We start from the raw sequence: 20,541 nt of genomic DNA, 5'->3' as shown, positions 1-20,541 counted from the left end.
ACACCCTCCGCAGCCACTGGCCCTGGTGCTAAGCCCCTCATTGCCCGGGGCCATCTGGCTGCTCTGAGTGCGGGGGGCACCAAGCCCATGCCTACCCATAACTCCAGCTGGCCCACAAGCACCATGTGCAGCCCCATTTCCCGCTGGTGCCTCTCCCTCCACACCTCCCTGCAAGCTGAAGGAGCCGGCTCCGGTCTTGGCCAGCCCAGAAAGAGGCTCCCACAGTGCAACGGTGGGCTGAAGGGCTCCTTAAGTGCCGCCAAAGTGGGAGCCCAGGCAGAGGAGGTGCCCAGAGCGAGCGAGGGCTGTGAGGACTGCCAGCACGCTGTCACCTCTCATGAGGACCGCTTTCATGAGGAAAGCTGCAAAGGAAGTGTGAGGAATGCAACAGGCCCCCGGAAAACAAAGATGAAGAAAAACCATGTGGTCAAGTCAGTGAGTAATTAGTAGGTCATTGGTGCCCACTCAAGGTTACCAAGTGCTGGGGAAAGTTGGTTCAAGCTGAGATTTCATCATGGGACAACAGTTATTAGCACAGCAGAAACATTATATAAAAGTATTACAACAGCTGCTTAAGGCTAGTGGAGCTTCAGTTTCACAGGCTCAATTAAGGCACCTAATCATGCATGCTAGACAAATTGCTGTAATGCAAACTGTTAAATCCCAAAGCCCATGGTTCCCAGAAGAAAGAACGCTAGACATAGAGTTCTGGGAAACAAGTGGGGAGAGATCTTAAACAACATCAGTTGCAAAGGCAGCAAGTCCCAGTAACAGCTTTAAAGTTATGGGCTTTAATTAGAGCAGCCCTGGCTCAGTCACACATGGAAAAGACTAAAAAGGGGGGGGAAGAGGAAACATTACCTGCCTTATCACCTCCTCTTCCCTGGGCCCTAATATCACCAGGCCGAATTAACAGAGAGGAAAAGGAGGTCTTACCTGAGCTTCCTCCAATAGATAAGAAAAAAGACAGAGGATACACTGCAGTTATCAGTTCCTGTCTTAAGCAGGCTGAATTAAAAGAAGATCTCTTAGCCTGCCCAGTAACGCAAAATTGGCAAAGCGATCAGATATCTAAAGGATTAAAAAAAAGGGGGCATTAAAAGCTAGAGCTGCATTGCCAAGCAAGCAGTAAGAAAAAAGTAAAACTCCGCCCACATGGCAGCAGACGCAACAAAGAGCTAAGCCATCACTGGAGCTAGCCTGCAGGGGAGGGGCGAGAGGCACATGCAACAAAGTCAGCCCAAGGGGAGGCTGGGGTCCACCCTGGCGAGGAATAGCCAATGGGTCCCTGCGGGAGGGAGCCAGCACAGGCAAAAAGCAGGGCTTTTACAAGTGCAAAGCAGCCAAAGCCCCAAGACGCGCCTGCTTGACTCTAGCTTTGCAGACAGCTCACAGCAAAATTTCCTGTGCTCCTTGTTTACAAGTGGCATCCCAAATTATAATTCTCTGCTAAAATTTAAGTAAAATGTAAGAATTTGAAAAACCTCTTTTCGGATAATAGCCACTGCTCTTATCTCTCTCTTACCCCCGAGGTAGCTCTACAAATCCAATTTAAGTAAAACAGTAGCCTCTGAAGGGAGAGAGATTAAGGAGGGCCCATGAATTAGTTAAAGAGTAATTAAAAGTTAGGCATGTAAAACCACACATTACCTTTTAGAGGAGAACTTTAAACCTAATTAAATGATATTTGTTCAATTAAAGGGTAAAAATATTGTGCCCTTCTCAAAAGGTGAAGAAGAGTTGCATGTAAGTGTAGCGAAAACATGCATGAATGACTGTCTTAACCCACTGATTACAGATAGTCTTTGATTCATACTTGCTAAGAGTCCTAAATTAAGTTCCTCAGTTAGTGAGTCACTGTTTTCAAGACTGTTTTCCAGATTAAAGTCCATAAACTTGGTCAGCCTGAAAACTCCACTGCAACATTTAAGCTATTCTGCCTGTGACTTTAAGCACATGGTTAAAATATGTAATTTAAGTCTCTGCTTCTAAAGATGCTTTCAGATTTTCTTTTTAAACTTCATGTTACTTATTTCAGCTTGCCATCTTAATGATTAATGCAGTCAATTGGTAAGTTATGACTCTGATATCATCAAAATTCCTTTAAGTAAAATGCAATTCAAAGCCGTATTGCAATCCCCCATACCAAATGCTTTAACGCTGTTTACTGATGGGTCTGGTAAACATGGAAAAGCAGTAGTCTAATAGAGACCACATAATCCAATCACTGGATCTAGGTTTACTAGCACTCAAAGAGCTCAGGTTACTCTGTTTATTTGTTAAAGAACTTTTACAGCCTCAATTAAGTTTACTCTGGTGCACACTCTGTGTACTCTTTTTCTCTGACTTCAGCAATTGCTAGACCAACGTACACATCCTATTTTTATTACACATATTCAAGCCCACAGCTCACTGCCTGGCCCATTGGCTTATGTCAATGAACAAGCAGACCTTCAGGTGATGACATCACTGCTAGGCCTAGCCACCCAATCGCATCAATTTTTCCACCAAAATTGGAGAAACTCATCTAAACAATTTCAACTTACTCAGAGGCTGGCTAAAAAAATTATCCTACAATGTCCAGATTGCCAGCTCACAGGCACATCCCCTCCTTCAACAAGTGTTAACCTTAGAGGATTGGAACCTAAGCAGTTATGGCAAACATATTACACACACGCCTAAATTTGGAAAACTCAGATATGTGCGTATATCCATTGATACTAACACTCATTTAATTAATGCACATGCTCTGCCTGTAGAGTCTACTCAATATGTCATTAAACATCTTTTAACTTGTGCATTTATAGGATGACCCACAAAGATTAAAGCTGATAATGGACCAGCTTATGCCAGCTGACAATTTCAACAATTTTATCACACGTAGAATATCCAGCATTCCACAGGCATCCCATATAACTCCAAAGGTCAAGCAATAGTAAAAAATCAGAAAAAGGGGAATATAGGTAAAGACCCTGCAACACTACTGGCACAAACCTTATTTACCCATAATTTTCTAAATTCAGATGACAAATTTCAATCAGCTGTAGAAAAACACTTTGCTAAAACCTCTCAAGGCATAAAATCAGCAGTTTTATGGAAAAATGTGAACCGTAATAAATGGTGTGGTCCAAATAAATTATTAACATTAGAAAGAATGTGTGCATATGTCCACCCCTAGAAAGAGAAATAAAGGGAAAGAATGATTTAAAAAGAAACTAGAAGAAACAGATCAGAAAGAGACACAAAAAGAAAGACTAAGGAAAGAAAGTGGGAAGAAGGAAAAGGAAATATTTAGAAAGTTATTAATATAAAAACGCACCCTTAGTAAGGAAGATTACAGAACAAAGTTAGAGTTAAGGCATGTCAAAAATTGTCTGTGAAAGTCGTGAAGAATGTTATAAAAGGGATTCATGCCTGAAATGTATAATTTTTGTTTTGAAAGTCTAAGCAAGTTGTAAAATGTTAATTGTAAAAAATTCTGTATGTAAATATATTGGCTAAATTTAAAAAAGTATCCAGTTTTTTTTTCTGTAAACTAGACATTAAAATGAAGCACAAGTTTTTCTTGAAGTACTATCCTGCTCTTTAAAGATTGTAAAACGTCTCTTAGCACAGGTACCACCCCTAGAATTTCCAGTACACCCGCACCAGCCTGGAGACTGTATCCCCATCAAAAGATGGAAAGAAAAAAAACTCAAGCCAGCCTAGGAAAAACCCTAAGGACCCACAGCCTCAACAATGTGGCTTCCAGGAACAACACAGGCCTCAGACATTATGCTAAGGAAGCAGAAGGCTAAGCCAAATAATTTACTCATTTTTAATTCTCTCACTTTGCCTATTACCTATACCTGCTACACTCTATTAAGCTCATCTTCTAAATCTGCCTTTTGTCAGCCCTTTTACTTAAGCAAATACTCCCTTTCCAGCTTCTAATAACATAACTGCTTGGCTGGAAGGAGTTAACATACCGTCAGTGGGGTTCCTTAGCAACAGTACTCACCAAACTAAGATGCCAGGTAACACTACAAGTCACTCTTAGACTGGAAACAAACGTTGCTAATTGTACTCATAATTGTCTTGTATTATTAGCTAATTCTAGGATGCAAAGCCAGAATAGGAGCAGTGACCACCTCACCTGACAATCCTATGGCTGTACATATCTGCAATCTGAAATCAAAAAGACATGATACCGAAAACAAAAACGGGGAAATGTTGGGATTCACTCAGAATGGTGTCAGAAATATTAAAGGGAAACATTAGGGAAAGTAACAGGGAATAGTTTACAAACCTTTTTGGAAGGCCGAAATGTTACATAGCTTGTAATAATTAAACAGGCTGAGGGCAGCTGGTTCTTACCTTAGAGCATTAGGTCATAGGGTAAATACGAGGGACAATAGAGGCTTCCCCAGTTAAGTCTGATTACCCTACCTCCACTAACTAATCTTTGAGCCAGATGGCCCTCTCAGGGTGAGGTTGACCAAAGATATTGCCCCCTAATGGTATTTACTTTAAACCATGGTACCTGAGTTTTAATCATTAGTAGAACTACAATCATAACCATGTTAATTATCCACAAGTGTGTTTATTCAAAGCTTCTGTTGTTAATTCTATACAAAATAAATGCCTGGAGTGCAAGCCGCTCAGGGCCAGCCACAGTGACAAACCCATCTTGGTGTGCAGGTGGTCAGACACTCAGCAGGACTGGCAAAACAGAGTATCTGTGTGTCAGTGTACAAGTTATTCATAGGTCGTTTGGGTCAGGGTCTGTGGACAGATCCCACAGCTAATGCCATCTTGTGAGAAGCAATACCTCACTGGATGTTTTGGCCAGTGAAATTAAAAAAAGAAATAAATAAAAGGCTTCTGGATCAGAAGGAAATTAGTACAATTATCTTAATTCACAGGTGACAGGTAATCTATGTAGAAAACTCTGACAAGATATGTCAGACTTTTGTCTTAAAATATATTGTAAGAATTTCAACAACACCTGGCTGCCTTCCCCATTTCAGGTTCTCCTGAGTCATCAAAGACAGCCTTGAGGAGCCTCCTGGGAGCCAAGGGGAGGGGCAGGCTGGCAAGGACAGGCATGCCCCAGATCTGAAGGAGTGAGGCAGAAGAACAGGATCTAGAGGCAGGGAACCTAAGGATGATTCACACTCACTTCCTAGAACTGAATCAAAAGGAAAATCCCACCTCTCCACAATCAAGTAACAAAAGGATCAGAGGTTACTCCCTTTGCAAATCATGCCACCAATTCCTGCTTTCCACTGCATTGCAGATGAAAAAGGGAAAGTACCTCTGTTTGGTCCTCTCCCACAACCAATCAAACTGGTTGTGGGCCACTACTTCATTTCCGAAAGGTGTAAACAAAGTAACCAATGAGAAACCTCTAGAGGGTGTTTAAACCCCAGAATATCTGGCTCATTCAGAAAGGCAGGCAGCTCCCCTGTGACTTTACCCAAAGTCATTTAAAGCAACTGCACTTAGTTTGTTTTCCCTCTAGAGTGAGAAGGAAGGAAGGAAGGTTACAATTCTACATGCATCTCACATTGAGATGTTCACCTGATTCTATCACTGCCTCAGAGACCTGGCAAAAATCCTGGGGACTGACAAATGGAGAAATGGATGCCCAAGTTCAGAAGGGATTCGGTCTGAAGCAAAAGTCTGAGCAAGTGTGCTGTGCCATAACTGGGAGGAAATGGGAAGAAAATTATTGAGACCTACCCCATTAGAATGCATGTTAAAGAATTTTAAGAAAGGCTATGTGAGGAATTATGGAGTCAAGGTAACCTCTCATATGTTAAGGACTCTCTGGGAAATAGTACGACTCTCTTTTAGCGTTGGCTGGCTGGCTGAAGGCACTATAGATCGGGAAACAATTGGCCATGTATTTAAGGTGATGGCCACGGTTGGAGGACAGTCAGGGCATCCAGACAAATTCCCCTATATCGATTTATGGCTAAATAGAATTCAAATTCAACCAGCATGGCTGCAAACCTGTCTGGCAGCATACTGTAAAATGCTTGTGGCCCAAGCCGAACCCAAAGTGAAAGAAAAATCAACTTCACAGGAAGGTAGAGACAAAGGAAAAGTTACAGGAAAGGCAAGAAAAGCCAGTTTTGCAGTCACCTCACATGTTCCAATCTACCACCCTTTACCAAGGCAAACTTCCTCTGAGGAGTCAAGCTCAAATGGATACATGTCCCCAGTCTCACCGGAGAGGGAGGAATCCGAGCTTCAGGAAGTTAAAGGAGAAGGCCCAGAACATCACGCAGGCCATCTCTGGTCTGGCTGCACCTGAGTCATGCAAATGTCTCTCAGAGAAAGAAGAGGACCCACCTATTATAATGAGCATGGCCACATCCAGGGAGGAGAACAAACATTCATTTACCAGTTTTTTTCAACCACTGATCTCCTAAACTGGTAGCATCATACTCCCTCCAACACGGAGAAGCCCTAGGCCCTTATAGATTTAATGCAGTTTATCTTCCTATCGCACCATCCAACTGGGCCAGACTGAAAGAGCTCAATTTGATGCTATTTAACACTGAGGAGCGCTGGAGAGTAACCCAGGAAGCCCTCCATTGGCCAGAAGCCAGTGCATCTGCAGGCACAGTTGATGCCTACTCATATGCACAGGGCCAGTTTCCTGAAGAGGATCCCCACTGGGATCCAAATGATGCAACCCAGTTTCAGCACCCACAGAGGTAATGAGAGACAATCCTGCAAGGGCTAAGAGATGACAGGAAAAAGGCAATCAATACAAGGAAAATCTCAGAGCTGCTACGAGGTGCAGATGAGAGCCCCAGACAGTTTTATGAAAGACTCTGTGAGGCATTCCAGTTATACACTCCATTTAACACTGAGGCTGCTGAAAATCAGCACATGGTGAATATGTCATTTGTAGGGCAGACCCAGGGAGATATCAAGTGGAAATTGCTGAAGTTAGAAGGCTTTGCAGGCATGAATGCTACTCAGCTTATTGAAGTGGCTATCAAGGTGTACATTAACTGAGATCAGGAAGCAAAGAAGGAGGCTGAACGGAGGCTTAGGAAAAAGGCTGATTTGCTAGCAGCAGCCCTCACAGGAAAAGAAGCTGGCTTTGCAAGGGGGCGTGGATGCAATCATGGAAGAGGCTGGTCTGGAAAGAAATTCGAGAGCCAGCCAAGGCTAAAGAGAAATCAATGTGCATGATGCAAAAGGAAAAGACACTGGAAGGATGAATGTCCAGAGAATAATAACGTGGAGAATGGTCAGCCCATGGTATGAAAAAAACACTGGCCAAGGGCTACCATACCCTGCGAGGAACCAGAAACCGACCTGATCGGGCTGGCAGGAGCTGAAGAATGTGAGGTCTAGGACACACCGGGCTCCTTCTCTTTGGGCCCCCAGGAGCATATGGTCACATTACAAGTTGAAGGCCAGCTGATGGACTTTATGGTAGACACCAGGACTGAACACTTGGTAGTGACCCGACCTATAAGGCCACTATCCAAGAACTGTGCAACTATTGTAGGTGCCACTGGAGTCTCAGCTGTTTGTGCGCTTCCCGCTCCAACCATCCGGAGTCAAATAAGACAGTTCCTAGGAGCAGCAGGGTTCTGCTGCATCTGGATCCCAAATTTCTTGCTCATGCCTAAGCCACAAAGTGGGGAGAAATGGAGCCCCTCCTCTGGGAGGCTAATTAGGAGAAGGCCTTGAAAACAATCAAAGAAGCCTTAATTCAGGCCCCAACCTTGGGACTGCCAGACCTAATTAAGCCTTTCTTTTTGTATGTCCATGAGCGAAAAGAAATGGCCATAGGAGTCGTGATTCAAGTCAAAGGATCTTGGCGTCACCTGGTGGCATACTAATCCAGGCAACTAGAGTCTGTGGTGCTTGGATGGCCTACTTGTTTCAATGTGCTAGCTGCCACTGCCCTACTGGTGCAAAAAGATAATAAACTGACTTTATGACAGCACCTGAAAATCTGGGTACTGCACTCAGTTACAACTTTGATGGACCAAACGGGGTACCTTAGGTTATGAAATCTGAAAATGACTTGATACCAAGGGCTTCTACGTGAGAATCCCAGCATAACTTTAGAGACTGTGAACACCTGAAACCTGGCTACCTTGCCCCCCATCGTATCAGTGCCAGGAGGCCCCCTTTAGTCCTGTGTGAATATGGTACATTAAGTTTTCTCAAGCCAGAGAGATTTGACAGATCGGCCCCTCAGAGACCCGGACATTGAGTATTTTACTGATTTGAGCAGTTTCATACTAGAGGGGGTCCACTGAGCGGGGTATGCAGTGGTGACTTTGGACTCAGTAGTAGAGGTGCAGTTTTTGCCTACAGGAACTTCTGCTCAGAAGGCAGAGCTGATAGCTCTGACAAGAGTTCTCTGACTAGCAAAATACCTAAAAGCAAATTTTTAACCACACTCCAAATATGCTTTTGCCACTTTCCATGTTCATGGGACTATTTACAAAGAAAGAGAACTCTTTCTTTCCTCCTGTTGCAGGAGGAAATAAACTAAAATACAAGGAAGAAATTCTACAGCTCTTAGACACTGTATGGGCCCTGAAACAGGTGGCAGTATTGCACTACAAAGGGCACCAAAAATCAGGAACACTAGAAGCTAAAGGAACAGGAAGGCAGACAAAGAGGCAAAACAGGCAGCAATGGCAGCTCTGCCTTCTAGAGAGAAAGCCTTAGCTATGCCTCCCCTCTTGGAGATCCCCCTCCCGGAGACCCCAAGCTACATTTCAAATGAAAGGGCCTGGTTTGCCCAAAAAACTGGGAAATACGTTGAAGGAGAATGGTGGAAAACCTTCGATGGGGGGCTGGCCATACCTGAAATGGTGGCCCCCAGGTTTGTGAAACAGTTCCACCAAGGAACTCATCTGGGAAAAATGGCACAAGAAACATTGCTAGGATGCCATTTCTATGTGCCATGGCTCACTGCCATTACCTGAGCCATTTGTGAACAATGTCTAACTTGTGCCAAGAACAACCCTCAGCAGGGGCCTACCCGAACCCCGGGAATTCAGGAAATTTGAGCCACATCCTGTGACGATTTGCTTCTGGATTTTAATGAGCTGCTTCAAGCAGGGGGCTATTGGTACATGTTGGTGCTTATTTGTACCTTTTCGGGGTTGGTTGAGGCTTTCCCCACCCAGACAGAGAAGAAACGAGAGGTAACCAAGGTGTTGTTAAAAGACATTATTCCCAGATTTGGACTACCCCTGACTCTGGGGTCAGACAATGAACCAGCATTGGTGGCTGAAATAGTTCATTACTGAACTTGGCTATTAAAAATAAAATGGAAGTTACACACAGCCTACCAGCCACAGAGCTCAAGAAAAGTGGAGCACATGAACCAGACCCTCAAGCAGCTGCTGAAGAAATTTTGTTAGGAAACTCATCTGAGGTGGGATCAGGTCTTGCCCATGATCCTCCTCCAAGTCAGGTGTGCCCCTGCCAAACAAACTGGGTATTTGCCCTATGAGATCTTGTTCAGCCGGCCACCCGAATTATACCTTCAGATTAAAGGTGATCTCTGTGAGCTAGGAGAACTAATTTTAAGGAGGCAAATGCAGGCTTTAGATATGGCCATGCCAAAAGAACATGGCTGGGTGTGGGAAAGAATGCCTATAAGTCTGACAGACCCTGGATACCCTTTCAAACCTGGGGACTCTGTTTGGGTTAAGAAATGAAATCCAACCACATTAGGACCCATATGGGATGGGCCCCATACTGTAATCTTGTCCACTCCAACTGCTGTTCAAGTTACAGGAACCGTGCCTTGGATCCACTACAGTTAGCTGAAACTGGCAGCCCAGGACCAGTGGACCAGCCAGCAGTACCCAGACCATCTGAACCAGCTGATAATGCGATGAGACTGAGATGCAACTGAGGACCACAACAGCCTTGCTCTGGTCACTCCAGAAGCTAACCATTCTACACATGGCAAAACCTTGATAAAACAGCAAGCCCTTCTCTAGTCACTCTGGAAGCTGACTAGTTTATGCACAGCCGAAGCTTGCAGAGTCACCATCAGATGAGTAAATGTGGCCAGAAATTTTAGGCCCAATAACTTTCCTTATATTACTAATTGTACTTCTGTTATTCTGTCACTTTGGCCAACCCCATCCCCTGGGAAAACACCTCTTCTGCCCATGCTGGGTGTAAGAATGCTAATCTTTGCTTTGCCTTTGATGGCAACCATATCTATGCTATAAGGAGAAGAGCTCATAGAAGGATGCCCTCCCTGCATGCATAATACATGGATAGGAAACACAGTAGTTAAGACTTTACTATACCATACTTACTATGAGTGCGCAGGAACCCACCTAGGAACTTGCACGCACAACCAGACAACCTAACAAATTGCTGCCTAGAAATCAATGACAATGGGAAAACCATTATAGAAATGACTGCAAAGATGTGAAAATTAGCTCGTGTTCCAGTCCAAACCTGGAAACCAGGATGGTCTCCAGATTCCCTCTTTGGAGGCTGGTTTTCATTCTTTGGTGGATTTAAAATGTTAATAGAAGTGGTGCTGGCTACATTAGGAGGTTGCTTAAGACTCCCTTGCCTCTTACTCCTTCTTATCAGGAGCATCCAATCAACCATAGAAGTCCTAGTAGACAAAACAACCACCACTCAACTAATGGCTCTAACTAAGTATCAACATTTGCCAAAGAGAGTAGATCTGCCTTGTCATGAAGAAAAAAATTGTAGTGATGCTTTCTATTAAATTCCATTTATAGGAAGCATTAAAGCGGGGAAATGAGGCAGGAAATTAAAGAAAGAAAGAAAAATAAAATTTAAAAGAGCAAAACATGCTTTCCATATTAGGCTGAATCATCCCAAAGGCAGTAACAGGCAAAACCTGGACCCAGGTGAGGTCTTGATAACATTATCTAAGAAGCCAGGACTGAAAGGAATGTGCCCTGGAGGCTCTTCCAGCATTCCCTCCACATGTGGGGAAGAAAACAAATTTTCCTTTCCCCCATGATATGAGTAAACTTATGAGTCTGTAGATTTCTGTTTTTTGTAACTAGTAACTTCAAGTATCCTGTTTTTATCTATGAAGCAAGTGAAGGTCATGAGATGCCTGAGCAGGCAGGCCTGGACTGCAGCCATCTAGGCACCACAGCAAAAGTTATGAGATAAGCCTGTGCAAAGCACTAGAGCAAGCCAAGATAACAGCCATCTAGGCTGTATAGCAAGAGTCACATGTAATCCTGAGTTATACACCTATCACAATTTGATTAACTGCCTTTCTTCTGCCTCTGTATCCTTGCTTTCATGCCACTACGTTTTTTGCCACTGTAAGCTTATTTCAAGCTAGCCCACCTTAGAACCGTGTATAAAAGTCAAGTGCTGTCTTTGTTCTGGGACCACTGTTTGACTGTTGATCTGCTGGGTCTGAGTGCACTCAGTAAAAATCCTCCTATTTAACTCTGTGGTCTCTCTGGTCCTCCTTCATTCCCACAGCAATCAAAGACAGGCTTGCAGAGCCCCAGGGGAGTCAAGGAGAGGAGCAGGCTGGCAAGGAGAGAGATGCCCCAGGTCTGAAAGAGTGATGTAGAAGACATGATCTGTTGGCAGGGAACCTAAGGATGATTCACACTCACTTCCTAGAACCGAATCAAAAGGAAAATCCCACCTCTCCACAAGCAAGTAACAAAAGGATCAGAGGCTACTCCCTTTGCAAATCATGCCACCAATTCCCACTTTCCACTGCATTGCAGATGAAAAACGGAAAGTACCTCTGGTTGGTCCCCTCCAACAACCAATCAAACTGCTTGTGGGCCACTATATCATTTATGTCGGATGTAAACAAACTAACCAATGAGAAACCTCTGGAGGGTATTTAAAACCCAGAAAATTCTGCAACCAGTGCTCTCGAGCCCCTTTCTCAAGCCTGCCCCCACTCTGTGGAGTGTACTTTCACATCAATAAATCTATGCTTATGTTGCTTCATTCTTTTGTTGCTTTGTTTGTACCTTTTTACCAATTCTTTCTTTAAAATGCCAAGAACAAGGACAACTTGTAGTCAAGACCATCCACTGGTAACAGGAGGAGGAATGGGGAGTCACTCCCTCACTTCCAAACCTCAGAGGAAGGCTTTGACTGGAGAGCAGATTCCTTGAGAGCCAGGACAGGGTCTGAAGTGGACTGAAGATTCAGTGCCAGTCCCAGATTGCACTGTGAAGCCTCTGCGGGAGGTAGTAGCATCCAGAGGGTGGAAGCACACATCCAGGCTCTGCTACTATTACCACCCACCATGTGACCTTGGGCTACTTGTTTAACATCTCTGAGCTATGCTTGGTAAGTGAGATAATATATGTAAAAGGCCAGGCTCTTATGGGGAGACTTGGTAAGTGTGAAGGCAGTAGAACCTCTTGGGGTAATCATACTTGCACCCCTAAAGGAGGATGTAAAAATCTGACCTCCTCCTAATCTCCTCAAAAACTATTAGAGAAGCAAACATGCCAAACAAATGTAATTCTTCTTTCTACAGTTCGATGGGACCTGAGATCTTAAGGAGGCACTACAGAAAAGTCACCATGCCAAAAGAGTGAAAGTGGCAGTACAGGAGGCAGTACAGAAAAGTCCCCATTCCAAAAAAGATTGGAAGAGAAAGGAGAGTCTAGGGACAGCAAATTCTAACTGAAACATGTCTTTTCCTTTCCAAGGTTGTGGGAAAGTATGTGGTAGTGGTGGTGGGTTTTCTGCTTAAGGTATAGCAAGATCTATAAATAAATAGGGTAAATCAAATCATCTGGCTCATTCAGAGAGGCAGGCAGCCCAGCTGTGACTTTACCTAAAGACATTCAAAGCAACTTTACTTAAGTTTCGTTTTCCTCTAGAGTGAGAAAGAGGGATGGTTATAATTGTGTGTGCATCTCCCACTGAGATGTTCACCTGATTCTATCACTGCCTCAGAGACCTGGCAAAAATACTGAGACTTGACAAATGGAGAAATGGATGCCCAGTTCCAGCAGGGCTTTGCTCATGGCCTCTCACATTCAGTATCTATTGGAGAGCAAGGACTCCACCTGCCTGACAGTCCCAATCAGTGTCTGAGTTCTTGCCATCATTCTGCGTCAGAATTACCTGGGGGTTTCTTGAAACACAGATTGCTGAGCCCTAACCCACAGGATCTGACTTAATATATCTGGGATGAGTCTTCAGATTGTGTTGATCCTGCTGGCCTAGGGGCCAGGCTTTGAGAATTCCTGAGTTAAGGCAAAGAGCAGCTGGCCAGGCGCAGCTACCTTAGCTCCTCTCTACTCTGAGGCCTTCCCTTGATGGCCCCCAACTACCTTCCCCTCACTCAAGGGTTCTAGAATCCAGTCACTCTTCCCTCTATAGCTCTGGGATCCAGAAGAGGGGCTCACCTGGGAAAGGAGGACCTGGCTCTGTTGAAGGTCCCTTCACTGAGCCTTAGAAAGCTCTGTGGGAAGGACCTTCTGGGACACAGCATTTCACCTCACCAGGAGGAGAGTGTCTAGAATTAAAATCAGAATAAATTACTGAATTGGGTAATCTGCATTTACTGTATGACTTCTAAGAGTTTATGTGTGACCGGCAGGCATATTTGGAAATACTGTTATGCTTTGTTGGTAAGAATAGAAGAGTTTTGAATTAGCAGAATTTAGAGCAACATGTTCTGTCAGCAAGATAGCTAGAGAAACAGAAATAACTGAGGAATAATAAAGGGGAAATAACTAAGGGCCAGGACAGGAGCCAGAGCCTACGTGTAATCTGAGTTGAGATTTTAAGATTTTGGAGTCTCCTACATACCGCCTCTGTCTCGAGGCCTTGGGGCACAGCTGGAATTGACCACAACCACCACACTCCCACAGTGAGATTATTCTCAACCCCTAACAAAATAGCCAGAAAGGCAAATAATGCACCAGGAGGTAAATATCCTAGTAAGACAGAATGGGGACAGGACTTGCCTCCACCCCCATAATGCATTTTTCCCCACCCACTGACTACCAGACCTTGAACCTCCATTGGTGCCATCCTCACTGGCTGGAATACCATAAAGAAACTAAGATAAGAAGCATTCTATCGTAATTCTCATTCAAGGGAGTTAATCCTATCACCTCCATGCACACAGGACCAGAACAATGACCAATTTTTACCCCTTGCCTCATTATCATATGAAAATCCCCACCCAGGGAGGGACTTCTTGTCTACCATTTTTTGATCATGTGATGTAAGTACTAACATGATATCTCACCGGGCCTGCACACTCTACACTCCTCCCAACACATGTAATGATATTAGCATACCTCATGCTTTTCATATCAACTTTCTTAAAACACCAAAAAGACCTGTCTTTGGGGAGCCATCCAGAGACCTCTCACTCTACTGCTGACTCCCATGTATTCAAGCATAAGCCCCTAATAAAGCCTTGTCTGGGAAACTCACTTGGCCTTGTGTCAATTTCTATTGCATGGGAGACTAAAAACTTGTGGCTGGTAACACAAGAAACAGAAAGTTTTAGTGTGATGGATGCCACACCATGGCAGAGGTGTGGAACTGGATGACAGGGTGGGACCTGCAGGTGTTAAGAGCAGAAACAGCATGGGTATGACTGGTGGGGTCTGGAACAGCAAAGAACCTTCCTATTCCTTAGCTTTCTCTACCTTTTCTCCAGATTGTAACAGAATCAAACCTTGTGTTTCCCTGACCCTACATCTAAACCTGGCCAGGGTTGGGAAAAGAAGAATAGCATAAAGAGAGAGAAAGTGGCCCATATCCCATCCCTCTGACCACTCTTGCCTCATGAGGAAAATCCAGGCATGTTCCTTAGAGAGTTCCAAGTCTAATGGAAGGGACACAGGTACTGATTAGTGCAGTCAACAAGCACTAGACCTACTGGTCAGTCAACAAGCACCCTCCCACCTCTGAACCTTTGTACTTGCTGCTTCCTCTGTCTTCAATGTTCTTCCTCAAGATATTTCCATCTAAGACTCACCTACTCAATCCTTTGAGGTCTCAGATAGCACCTTATCAGAGAAACCAACTATGACCACTTCCAAAACAGCCTCTTCCATTCTCTTTTCCCTTCTGCCCATATCAAAACAGACACACATATGTGCACACACACACACACAATTTATTTTGCCCTTCTCCCTCTATAGTGTCAGCTCCAAGAGAACATGAATATCACTGTATTAACTGGTATATCCTTGGTGCCTGTGACATACCAGGCATGTAGGTTTGTAAGAAATGTTCATTGAATAAATGATCAAAGTGATTGAATATCTACTGTGTACTCACCACTGTCCTGGCCAATGAGACAAGGAAGAAAAAAGGCAAAGATCCTGTCAGTGTTAAAGTGCTTGGGTTTTAGTTTCAAAACCCACTTGTCATTACTCCTCCCTCTCTGGCCTCCGTAATTTAAGCCCTACATTCCCCATCTCTCATTTCCTTCACATCTCTCATCCACTCCATCTGCTCCTCTCTACCCCTCCAGCTCCCAGCCTCAGGCCACTCCAGGCCCCCTCTCTTTTAGCCTGGATGCCTGTGGAATGGCCTCCACTCTCAACTCCTCTGCCCCTTCAAGCATCTTCCCATCCCCTCTTTTCCAAGGCGTATGAGACTGGAGCGTTCTGGCCCCTGTCCACTCCTCCCTCTGTCCCATCTCCTGCTGCTCAGCTTCTCTCCCCTTGATCCCAGCTACATTGCTCACTCAGGCCCTGGAAAAAAAGCCCTAGCCAGTCTCAGGGCTTGTATACTCACCATTCTGTCTGGCCTTCCATTGGATATCTTCAGGGCCTCCTCAGAGGCTTCTCAAATTCCCCAGCCAGAGTAGCACTCCCAGGCACACACTTGCCACTTTCTCTTACCTTTGTATGTTCTTGATCCACTAGCAAAACCTTTCTATTTGTGTGTTTCCTGGATAATCTATTTCACTCTTTAAAACGTAAGGTCCACAAGAGCTGGGACTCTGTCCCTCCTTCACATGCCCAGTCCCTATAGCGGGAGCTGCTCAATAAAGTTTGCTGACTGAGGGGCCAGGCTTCAAATGCATTCTGAACAAATACCTCCCCTCTGTTTTCTGTCAAATTGGAAAACATTTCCCTTCCAGTGGTGAGACTCCCATAAGATGTAAATAAAGTGCCTGGCAGACTGTCGCATCTGGCTTACAAAAGTCCCAATAACTTATTATCTTGACCATCCAGTTTTCAGAGGGCTCTAAGTCTGGGGGTCCCTGATGGAGACATGAGTACATCTGTGCAGAGCTTTTGTCTGGGGAGGGAGATTCCAGGGCTGGAGGTTTCTCCTTTGAGGAGTTTAGGGAGTGTGGAGGAAGCAAGGGTTTCTGGTCAAAGGGGCAAGACAGTGCAGACACACTCCAGTGACCCAGAAGCAACAGCAGGAAGTCTGCTAGGAGGAGCCACTCACAGTTCACTGAACAATCTTAAAGCTGCATGATACCAGGATGACTAACCTTCTTTGTCACTTGTGCCTCGTACTTCTGATGTTTCTAGTTCTTGCCTTGTCTCCTGCCCTTGTAGAGAGTAGTGCACAAGTCACATTGCCCCTTCAAACCCCAATCCCTGTTCTACCTTCATTTGCCAGGTTTGCCTATTCTCCCAGGTGCCCTCCAGCAAAAGAAATTAAAGAAGAACAAAATAAATGGAGAATATACCTTGTTCAAGATTGGAAGACTCAACATTCTTAAGATGCTAATCATCACAATTGAGTTAATTTTTTACATAATGAACACACAATTTACACAAACACAAAATTTGATCCAGGTATCACACCATACAAAAAAAATAATAAAACTTAAATCAATTGCAGAGTTAAATATAAAACTATAAAACTTCTAGAAGAAAACTTAGAAATGATTTTTGTGATCTTAGATTTAGCAGAGTTCTCTGATGTAAACAACAAAATCATGACCCACAAAGAGAAATATACATATAAAGTAAACTTCATCAAAATTGAAAACTTTTCCCTCCCAAAACAGGACTAAGAGGATGAAAAGAAAAGCCACAGAGAGATAAAAATCAGCAAATATCACAAATATTATGAGAAAAGCAATATAACAAAGGACTTGTTTCCAAAATATGAAAAGCCCTCTCAAAACTCAGATATAACTAACCAGTATAAAAATGGGCAAAATATTTTAATAGACCCTTCACCAAAGAAGATATGTGGATGATATAAAAACATAAAAAGATGCTCAAATTATTGGTCATTAGTGTAATGCAAATACCACAAAAAGATGCCATTACATACCTATGAGAAGGAAAGAATCAGAAAAGCTTTGTGTTGACAAGTATATGAAACAATTGGAACTCTCACACATTGGTAGCGAGGATACAAAATTATACAGCCATTTTGAAAACATTTTGAAGATTTTGACAATTTCTTATAAAGTTAAACATACACTTTCCATGAAAGCAATTCCACTGCTAGGTGAACTCAAGAGAAATGAAAATTAACCTTCATATGAAAACCTGTATGAAAATGTTCCCAACAGCTTTATTTACAAAGCCCCCAAAACTGGATACAATTCAAACGTTCTTCAGTGAATGAATGGATAAACAGATTTTGATACATTCACACAGTGGATTGCTACTCAGCAATAAAAAAGAAAAACCTATCAATGCATGCAACAACACTCATGAATCTTAAATGGAATGTTCTGAGTGAAAGAAGCCATACTCAAAGGGTATAATTCAGTCTATGTTTCATTTACCTGATGTTCTGGAAAAGGCAACACTACAGTAATGAAGAGAATAGTGGTTGCCAGGGACTGGGGTGAATAGGGGATAAGTGGGAAGCACAGGGAATTATTTAGAGTGATGGAATCACACAAGGAATTATTAAGGGTGATAAAAGTGCTTTGCTTCTTGAATTTGGTCATGGTTACATAACTGTAGGTGTTTGTCATAAGCCATTGAACTGTATACCCACAAGACTGAATTTTACTATGAAATAAATAAATATAAAGGAAACAATAAAAGTTAAAGTCTTTTGAATAATCTGTAAGACAACCAATTGGGTGTGTGGATTTTTATGCTCATTTCTATCATCGTTTTTTGTAACTTCTACTGTTTCTAAATGTTTATTCCCTTGCTTTGTTGCATCCATCATTTTGATTTTTCCCTCTCATTCTATTTTCTCCACAGTTTGGCAGTTTTACACCCTAGTTCTGTTCTATAAATGGATGCCGTGGACCAGTACTGCCTAATAGCACGTCTGCAGTGATGGAAATGTTCTATATCTGTACTGTCTAATACCACAGCCACATGTATTTCTTAAGTATTTGATATGTGATTAGTGCAAATGAGAATTTGTATTATTCACCTTTTTCATTATTTGATTTTAGTTAAGTTTAATTTAAATAATAACATGTGATTAGTGGCAACTGTCTTGAACAAAATAGCCTAGGCATTTTATCATTAATATTTAACTTAACAAAGTCTAAAGTGAATTGAATAACTCCTCCTAAGCAATACAAAGATAAAGTCTGTAAACATGTCTCCTTTATTTACAGAAGAAAATCCAAAAACCTACACATGGAATTCAAAGAAGGAAAAGATACTGCAGCTATTTTCCAGAAAGCTATTCTACCTCTCTCCCACTTTTTAGGAGCCATACATGTATGGAAATGAATTCATGCCAGTTTAAGAATATCTGTAAGTGCCCTCTCAGTCACAGGGTTTTGTGCAGGAATGGGTGAGCTACTTGAGTTGGGACAATTAGATGGCAAAGAGAAGTTTCCTCAGGAAACCAGGATAGACTCATTATCGGGAGAGTAAAGCATCTGATATTACTGCAGCTCTGTTTGTCACTATGCAGGAAGCCAGCTAGGGAATAACATGAAAAGCAGAATACAGAGACTGAACACACAAACAAGCCCTTGAAGAAATTGTATAAAACTGAATTAAGAGCTCTGCTGAATTCTGGAATGTCCACTCATGTGAACCAATGAATCCATTTTACTGTTTCACTATTAGAAAATATTTTTACCGGCAATATGGAGAGCTCTTATTGATAGAAAGCCTTCTGAGATCTTGGAACCACACTACCTTACCAGTCTAGAAAGCATTATTTGCCTACTACATTATTGAATTCTCCTTATATACCATCAAATGCAGCTGTCTTGTTCGCCAAATATATTTTCATGTGCACATGACTTTATTCAGGCCATTCCTTCATCCTTGATACACTAGTGAAATGTTATTCTTTCTTTTAAAAAAATAAATTAGTTTTAGACATACAAAATGCATAACTAATGTACATAATTAATGTATGCAACTTGATGAGTGTGCAGATACATTATCACCACAATCTATGACATCAACCTATCTATCACCTCCAAAAGTCTCATCCATTCTGCCCTCATTTATTATTTTTGTAATAAGAACACTTAACATAAGATCTATGATTTTAGCAATAAGTTAAGTATACAATATTGTTAACTATAGGCACCACGCTATACAGATCTCAAGAACTTATTCACCTTGTATAAGGAAACTCTGTACCCCTTGACTAATACCTCTGTTTTCCTCTCTTCCCAGCCCCTGACAACCACACTTCCACATCTATGAGTTTGACATTTTAGATTTATTATTCATTAGGATCTTTCTCATATGACACTGCTTTAATTTCTTAAGTCTGAATTAAGAATTCTTTCTGTACTCTAAAATCACTTGTTTATGTCTCAATTTAGTATTATCATTTTCCATATTTTGAACAAAATAGTATGGGCCAAAAACCAGCCTCTACAGTCTGATGGCCTAGGTTCAGATCCTTGCTCTGAAGTTCATTATTTCTGCAACTATAAGCAAGTTGAGCTTCAGTTTCTTTTTTTTGGAAAATAAGGATGATAATATTACCTAATGCATAATTCTATTAAGTGTTAAATGAGATAATTCAAATGATGGAACACAATTCTAGGGACACAGTGTTTCCTCAGGAAACATTAGCTAATTATTTTTGCCTGTCTATACTTTCCATGATTGTAAGTGTCCATATTGTTACTCATCTTGTTGTCTTAAGACATGTTTATCATTGTTAACTCATACCCCATCATTTTGCTTTGCACAAGCACTTATGTGTATGAGCTCCCCAAATATATTTTAAACAACCTAAGGTAAGGGCCTATAACTATTATTCTTTAGGAATTTATCTCCAAGAACCTCAATTGGCACCAAAGTTAGACTATCTCTCCAGCGAGGAATTGTAAAAAAGTAGATATACCTTTGAAACTTTAGGTCTAGTACTCTGGTCATCCTCTGTAGCACTAAATGACTTGTTCTCTTCAGTCTTCATGGAATTCATGATGAGTTCAAAGGCAATATAACTAACTTCTACTGGTGGAGAAGATGGAGCACCAAGGATTCAATTTATTCTGCCACCTGAAATGTCTAAAAAAACAAAAAAACAAGATGTATGAAATAACCACTTTCAAACACTGGACATCAGGCTGTGTGGGACCTCATCTCTGATATCTGAGAAGAGAATCATATGAGGTAACCCCTATGGCTATCTAGCTTACTGTATGGC

General features: G+C 42.4%; 1 protein-coding gene across 1 annotated transcript in view; it reads right to left on the bottom strand.

The window, feature by feature from the left end:
* GLYATL1 (glycine-N-acyltransferase like 1) overlaps positions 1-20,310 on the bottom strand; it is a 49,945-nt gene extending 29,635 nt beyond the window's left edge. The window contains exon 1 of the mRNA XM_030810853.1: positions 20,236-20,310. Coding sequence (XP_030666713.1) covers positions 20,236-20,307 — 72 coding nt within the window. The 5' untranslated portion in view covers positions 20,308-20,310. The remainder of the gene's footprint in view (positions 1-20,235) is intronic.
* Positions 20,311-20,541: the final 231 nt, after the last annotated feature.

This window comes from Nomascus leucogenys, chromosome 4 (assembly GCF_006542625.1).
Source record: "Nomascus leucogenys isolate Asia chromosome 4, Asia_NLE_v1, whole genome shotgun sequence".
In the NCBI taxonomy this organism is placed as follows: Eukaryota; Metazoa; Chordata; class Mammalia; order Primates; family Hylobatidae; genus Nomascus; species Nomascus leucogenys.
Note: the sequence above shows the minus strand (reverse complement) of the source record. Positions and strands in the feature narration are given on the sequence as shown.